The sequence below is a fragment of the Morone saxatilis genome, unplaced genomic scaffold, assembly GCF_004916995.1.
Source record: "Morone saxatilis isolate NCDOM2014 unplaced genomic scaffold, NCSU_SB_2.0 Contig18, whole genome shotgun sequence".
In the NCBI taxonomy this organism is placed as follows: domain Eukaryota; kingdom Metazoa; phylum Chordata; class Actinopteri; family Moronidae; genus Morone; species Morone saxatilis.
Genome location: NW_023339740.1, coordinates 26,430,822 through 26,438,545, shown reverse-complemented (window position 1 = coordinate 26,438,545; position 7,724 = coordinate 26,430,822). Strand labels below are relative to the sequence as shown.

The window sequence follows — 7,724 nt, the reverse complement described above, 5'->3', positions numbered from 1 at the left end:
TTTTCCTAATTTGCATTGATAGGTTATTGTAGTTGAGTGTTGTTGGGATGTGTTTTTGTTAAGGTTTTCATATCGTGTTGTGTATATAAATTCTTGGGTATATGACTGTATTTGATGAGGTCTGGTGATTCATGTTAGTAATAGGCACTGCACGGAGAAGTTTTAGATTTTGTTCTGTGTTTTTGATTACATATTGTAAAATACGATTGTTGTCTTCAGTATAACGCGAGGTCTACCTAACAAGGATAGACAAACAAAAGTAGTGGTATGTGGAGTATGGTGAGTAATCACCTGAATGTATATACTATATCCTTTTTGTTTTGGTTTGTTATCCGATTATAAACATGGTCACCAATTTATTGGCACATGATGAAATTTGACAATGAAAATTACAGCAAAAATCTTGTGGTTGGAGAATGTTTGGCTATAGTTTCTACATGTTTTAGAGATGTAACGTGTATACTCAAAAGAAAGAGAAGCAGATGATCTGAAAAGCTCGATGGGATATATTAGGGTGGAGTCGGCAGAGAGATTATATGCGGTGTGAATTCTGTGAGTAGATGGCATCACAAAGTTAATTCTAATTAATTTTCATAGTGATATACACTAATAAGTAGTGTATTGATATGATATGTTTTTTATCTTATTATTTACAATCATCGCCTATAAGTCTTATAGGAGTTATCATGGCGTGGGTGTTTTGTTTTGAGCGAGTTATAGGTTTGGTTGTGGTTCCATTAGGTCTGGCCATCTATAACATTTATCTTTTACACATTATTGTTTATGACACAATAGTATCAGACTACTATTTCTGAACTTGTTAACAAATTGGTCTATATAATAATTTGCTGTCCATCATAATGGGGGATTTGTAGGCATATTTCGGCCATTTGATGGTAAATGCACTCATAATATTAGCTCGTGTGAGTGCGTAATTGGTGCATGTTGCGTCTGCATTTCAAGCAACATCTGAGTGAACCGAAGTTATGTTGGGGTCACATTCGGCTTCCAGTTTGAGCCTGGCACAAATTTCCTATACTGCACGACACACAGTCAAAGGCACAATCGCACCTTGGCCAGTCGTTCCACTGGTCTTTACGTAGATTCATGTGGGGTTTGAACATGATCATTTGATTGGGGACAGGGGATGCATCACGGCTGCCATGGTGAATGTCTACAAAGCAGCGATGATTGGACACGTTGTGTCCCCTCGTTTCGGGACGAGAACCGTTCACAGTTACGCTGGTGGATTGAGATTATGTCTGTACAGATTATGTTTTATTTAATAGTATTACAGTTCCATAAATACATTATTTTTATTATACAGTCACTGTGTTTTGTTATTTATTTCATATTGGAGAATATATGTGGTATTACGCAGTATGACGTTTGTTTAACTTATTGATTCCTATTGCCCACCTTTCAGTTCATCGTTCTGGCAATCATATGGTTATCAATCATATGGAGGTGATAGGTGGGTGGCTAGACAGGGGAGTGATCTACAGGATTAACACAGCAATCGAAGGTTGAAATTCACAGATCATCGAACTAGGGTGGGCTGGATTGATCAAATTAAGTTACATCTCGCATGGGGAAGTTTTGTTTCTTGGATTTATATCTGGGTATTATATCTTATCTGTTCTAAGGGCTTTCAGTATTTCTCAATCAATTTTCAATTCAAATTTTATTTTTTATAGCCTTAATCATATACTGAAGTTTAATCTTCAATGGAATCTTTTCAATTAGAGCAGTGTCTAACCTTGATACTCCTTATAACAGACCACAACAGTTACCACCATTGAGTCCAAGCACTTGGCGACGGGGCAAGGAAAAACTGCCTTTTAACGGGCAGAAACCTCGGACCAGACCCTTCGGCTCTAGGCGGGTGGTCATACTGCCTTGACCAGTTTGGGGGAGAAAGAGAGAAAGAGAGAGAGAGACAGAGAGAGACAGAGAGACAGAGAGACCAAACAGATGTACAGCAACAAACAGAAGCAACAACTACATTAACAGTACTTAGTAACAGAGTACTTAATTCTGTATGTACTGATTGATTAGTTCAATCTGGGAAACCATTTCTGTATAAAGTCTTTTGGTTTAATTAAGGGCCATATAATTAAAAGTGTCTCAATAAAACTTAGTTGCTGAACATATAGACACATGTACACATATTGTCTATCCACCTAATTAGCTCTGGTTTTTGAACCGGTTCTGCTCAAGATTCTTGGAATCTTGGTGCTATCTAGCAAACCAGCAAGTTTTGAGCTGAACCATTATAATCAAGGCTTTGTGCGTCATCAACAGATGTTGCACACATTGTTGCACAACACCCAACAACCTGTACAATAGGACACGCCTACTTTGGTTCCCAAGCTGCTATTTTTTCTGATTCCATTTTTCTGAAGCACAGCCCTTTTTTTCCATGCCTGGGCTTGCGTTACATGTTACATAAACCCAATAGTCACAAACCTTAGAAGAGTCTGGAAACGACATATTGTAAATATAATCAAAACTACACACATAATAAGACTCATAAGCAGGATTAGGGATGTCACAAGAAGTGATACTTCGGTACCAAGTCAATGACAACATGTAGAAGACTTGATGATACTCGCTTTTCTACAGTACCTTATTACAGAGGATGCAAAACTTTTGTGCATAGTGCTCCGTCGTCTCTGCTGTGAGTGCGTCCAATTTCTTTCTTAATGCAGTGCAGATCTACCTGTATTATTAAGGAAAATACAGTAGTATTGGATCCAGACTCTGTATACTAGCAGATATTAAAGGGGGATTGGGGGAATGAAACTTTATGACATTTTTACCATGGTATCGAATTGGTATAGAGAATTGTGGAATTTAGCTGGTTTTGGTACCGACTACTACATTTCTGGTATTGTGACATCCATAACCCGGATTCGTCAGGCAGTGGATAGTTAGACAAAAGGAAACCTCCCTGACAGTGTGAACCATTTTTCCATCCGTGGTTAGAATAACAATTATCCTCATTGGTATCAAAGGTCTTGACTGTGGATCAAGGGTCATGACCTTTTTTCTTTTTTGTCACCTGGGAGCAGAAGCTGATTTAGAACCAATATAGCTAGAATGGTAAATCCTATTCAAAACAAAGCTTTGTCTGAAGTAAGTATTATGTCCGCCATGCATAAGCCTGGAGAGGATCATGAGTTTTGTTGTGTATGCACCTAGTGATAAACAGATTAACAGTGGATGGATCACAGGTGGGTGAAACAGGATAAAGCATCTCCCCATTAAGAGAGACGCTGTGTGCATTTACGCACAAGTCCCAGCAGTGTAACTTCATTGATTATTTAAATCTCCAGACACGCCAACTGAACCAGTCAGGATCTAAAGGTAATTAATGTCCCTCGTTCTTGTACACATCCAAAAGGTCACACACACAGTTCAGGCTCATACAGTGAAATTGTTTGGAGTAAAGCAGCCGCCCTCCTGATAAATCCTCAACTCCAGAGGAGATCTGCACAGATGAAGGAACCGGCTTATGTTGCCTTATTTAGTCCTCCCTATCTATCAGTGGGGTAAAAACCTTATTAGGAGAAACAGTAGAAGATGCCTTGGGCAATAAATAGAGGGATTCCCTACCAGCAGCAATGTGCAGCAGGTGCAATGTGACATGGAGTGATGACAGATGAGATAATGAGAAACATGATGCGTGGAGAGATGGGAGAGCAGCTAGTGTCCACAGCAACAAGAACAGAGGATGACATAATGGTTTTCCTGAGTCATAACTGTCCACTGGTGAATTCAGCTTACATCCGGTCCACCACACAACATTTCAAAATAAAATGTCAGCTTATAATGGGCTCACACACCCAGGGAGACAGTTTACTGCTTACCCTGCCCCAGTTCCACACACCCACACTCTGTGACCCTATTTCTTGGGAGTTTGTGATGTAATTGTTCTACTTCCTGTCCTAAACTGTTGTCGAAAAGCACTTTGCCTCAGACCTCTTGGCTAAAAGCACTCTATAAATAAACTTAGCTCAGCTTGACAGAAGAAAGTGCAGGAATACAGTTGATATCAACATTGCATATATCTAGGTAGCTGGTGAAAAGTGTTTACACCAACCCAGTTTTTCTTTGAGCTGTTTGAGTGCTTTAGTTTCTATTAACCTGGTTTAATAAAATCAAGAAAACCATCTCTCTCAAAAACACACACTAAAGTAAATATGTTATATGGGTCTGTGAGTGTGTGTGTGAGATAAAAGCTTAAAATAAATTTCTTATCAAAGTAGGCTGCAGATAAAGGACTGTTCACTGCCAGTGATAGTGGGATGAAAGGGGGCCGGTATTATTCATTCCAGTGTCACCTTGTTGTGACCCTATAGTAGTCATGTGGTTGTTTACATGAATTTTGTTTAAACAGTACTGACCTTAAATTAAATTCACAAACCCAAATCTGATCTGTAAACAATGACAGTGTCACTGTGGCACCAAATGCTTCAGCATCTAGCTTGTATCCAATACTGTTGTTTTTGAAGGAAATATGATAAGGTTAAAGATATATCATGGTTTCAGTAGCCTATTGAAATCTAGCTTTTATAGAACTGCATTGTAAGTTCACACAAATGACACAAAAAAGTTGTCTGCACAAACAGCACAAGTGTGCTGAACAGAAATGTACAGTTTATCATCGTGTTCCTTTAGAGCTCTGGTTTTAGTCTACATTATTTATTTAACTCACTCCACCTTGTGTCTCATAGTAATCTTCTTTTCCTCTGTGTGCATAGTACTGAATTATACATTACTCGGTGTGCATGTGTGTGTTAATGTGTGTTTTCATGTGGGTCCAGGACAGGGGCTATTCACGTAGGTGATCGGATCCTGGCTATCAACAGCGTCAGTTTAAAAGGCAAGCCCCTAAGTGAAGCCATCCACCTGCTTCAGATGGCTGGAGAGACGGTCACCCTCAAGATAAAAAAACAGCTTGACAGTAAGTATAAAAAAAACTGTTTATTATAACTTTGCACTAGTCAAAGATTCTGTTGTATTTTTATCAATATTTGCCTCTGATTTGATAATCAATTCATAAGACAAACCCAATTTCAGCTTTTTCTCTCCAAGATTTAGAGGAGAGGAAGGCAGCAGAGGTAGAGGACACAACAGAGAATGAGCTCAGTGACCCTGAGGAGGATGATTTGACAGACAGCCAACAAACAAATAAGCTGTCAGAGCTTTACTCCACAACAATACCCAGTGTCGACTCTGCCATGGAGTCATGGGACGGCTCAGGGATGGACGCCGGCTACGGCAGCCAGGGTAAGTTTAAGATAAAGACATGCAGGTGGTGAAAGGCCAACATGACCATACACAGCAAAACTTATTTAGAGTAACTTTAAAAAGTTTGATGGATCAAAATTAATGGAAACTTTTGTAGTTTTTATATTTTAGTGAAGAAAAATCCCAAAGCCAAATGGTTCTATCTAGGGATGTCCCCGATTTAAGATTTTCCTAATCGACTCGTAGTTGTTAAATAAAGCCAGTAGTCAACTAGTCTGGGTATAGTTAGCTTATAGGACCGTGAACTAGCAAGTGGCAGCAGCTAATACAGTTAGCACATGCAACAGTGCACTGGTAAGTGTGTCCATGTGTTGCAACAGTCCCCTGATATTTTCGTCCTAGTGACAAGGCGCAGCTCCCAATGGAGTTTGATGCTGTATTTGTTTTTTCGGCGACTAACGATTAATTCAACTATTAGGGGGCAGCTCTAGTTCTGTCTGTAATCCAAAATGGGTTTGTCTATATATTGGCAATCTGTAAATGAGCATTTCATCTAATTCCTTCACTCGTCCTGCAGGTACGTACAGCCACCAGGCTGCTGGTATTGCCCTCCATCCCCATGAATGGCGTAGTGCAAAGCAGCAGCGCAGCACCACACCTCCCCCTGGACGCCGGAAGAACTACCCTTTCAGCGACGGAGGTTTCAGTGAGGATGACTGGGACAAACCACCAGGGTAGGACTGAACTTAGTTTTATCTTTTTGACTGCAAATCATGTATGCTTTGTATTTTTACTGAGCAGTTTTGAATACACCATATACAATTTTAGATCTTTTTGTTCAATCCAACCAGCCATTGGTTTCCATTTAATTTGTGTACTGCATGAAAATCTTGCCTTAGTGCAATCTTGCCTTAGTGCAATAAATCAGCCATGTCATGATGTTAAAAAACATTTTCAAAAAAAGTTCTATTTGGCATTTGTGAAAAACTGGTCTTCTTCTTGGTTTTAATTTAAGGGTGGTGGCAATCATATCAAATAATCTGTTTATTTAGTTTTTTATATTAGTCTATAAAATGGTACGGTCTAAAACCAAAAGAGGTTCCCATTATAGGTATATAAATTAGGAAGAAATTTTGTTGTATCTTCACATTTGAGAAGCTGAGATTGGGAAAAAGGTCTGCATTTTTACAAGTTAATAATTAACTTACTGTATATACTTGTTTATTATTTTATACTAGTACGTGTTTTAGCTTTAGCTAGAATTTGTGGTAAAGTGAAAATTTCACTGTGGAGGTTGAGTCATGAAGCCAGTGAAACTGACAGAGGAGCTGTGTGTTTGTGTCTCTGCGTGTGTAGTGATGAGTCAGGAGGTTAAGTCTTGTGAGGATAGCAACGTTCACTGGGATTATATAACACTAATGGGGGTGGAGAGACTGAGAGAGGAAGGATGGTGAGAAAAAAAATCAGCTGCACAGTGAAAGTGAATTAATCTTGTCAGTCAAGGACATTTAGATTACTCTTGTTGGATTTAACCAGAACAAATAGTCATGTCCTGTACTGACACGGGTTCAAATCGGCTTTGTTCATGATGCTACCTCATGGCTAATACATATAAAATACAAAGAATTTCTGCTTTCATGTGCAGACTCAATTCCATTACACATTTGTTAACATTACGATGACTCATGGTCAGGTTACTGTTTTTTGGTAAAGAAAACATTCATTATGTAGAGAAAAAAAACACAGTTTACATACGAATTCATGACTAAGAGGCAGTTCCACCAGGATTCGGCCCAAGTGTTTTTTCTCTAGCAACCAGTGACATTGCAACCAGGTGAGATAACTTTTTTCCCAAAGCAGATTCATTTCATGTAATTTGTGTTTGTGTGTGTCTGACAGATTTATTGGCCAACAACCAGACGGTATTTTATTGGATCCAGATGACAGTTTCTGGTGTCAGGCACTTGAGGATCTGGAGACCTGCGGCCAATCAGAACTACTCAGAGAGATAGAGGTAAGTTAGCACGTTAGCGTCAACCTTTCACTTAAACTGCACTCATTAGCATTAGCATCCCCAAAATGGTTGACATTGCCACAGACAGATTGCCTGTTGGTTACAATGGTATGTTAGCATTAGCATCAAACATAGATACAGACCTTACCCATTTATATACACGGGTTCACTAGATTTAAACTTGGCATAAGGAGTTAACGGCAGTCCTGCTGGATTCCACCAGTCGGTAACACCCCATAGATGGGTTTATCATACATGATCAAGCTATATCATGCTACAATTATATTCCCCAAAGTAACAGGGTTTAAATTAGGGTGACCCTATTTCCAAACCCCCACCCGGGATCACACATGTATGCACTTGTGCATGTCCCATTAGCATTTTATTCCGGGGGATGGGGAGCAATTGTGCTTCGCACACCTACTAACCAAGCACACCTACCAAGCACACCTTT

The 7,724-nt window shown here is 39.3% G+C and overlaps 1 protein-coding gene across 1 annotated transcript in view; it reads left to right on the top strand.

The window, feature by feature from the left end:
• Positions 1–7,724, top strand: part of LOC118328894 (glutamate receptor-interacting protein 2-like) — a 164,366-nt gene that overhangs the window by 145,509 nt on the left and 11,133 nt on the right. Inside the window, exons 18-21 of the mRNA XM_035662820.1 lie at positions 4,830–4,969; positions 5,086–5,295; positions 5,834–5,990; positions 7,156–7,270. Coding sequence (XP_035518713.1) covers positions 4,830–4,969; positions 5,086–5,295; positions 5,834–5,990; positions 7,156–7,270 — 622 coding nt within the window. The remainder of the gene's footprint in view (positions 1–4,829; positions 4,970–5,085; positions 5,296–5,833; positions 5,991–7,155; positions 7,271–7,724) is intronic.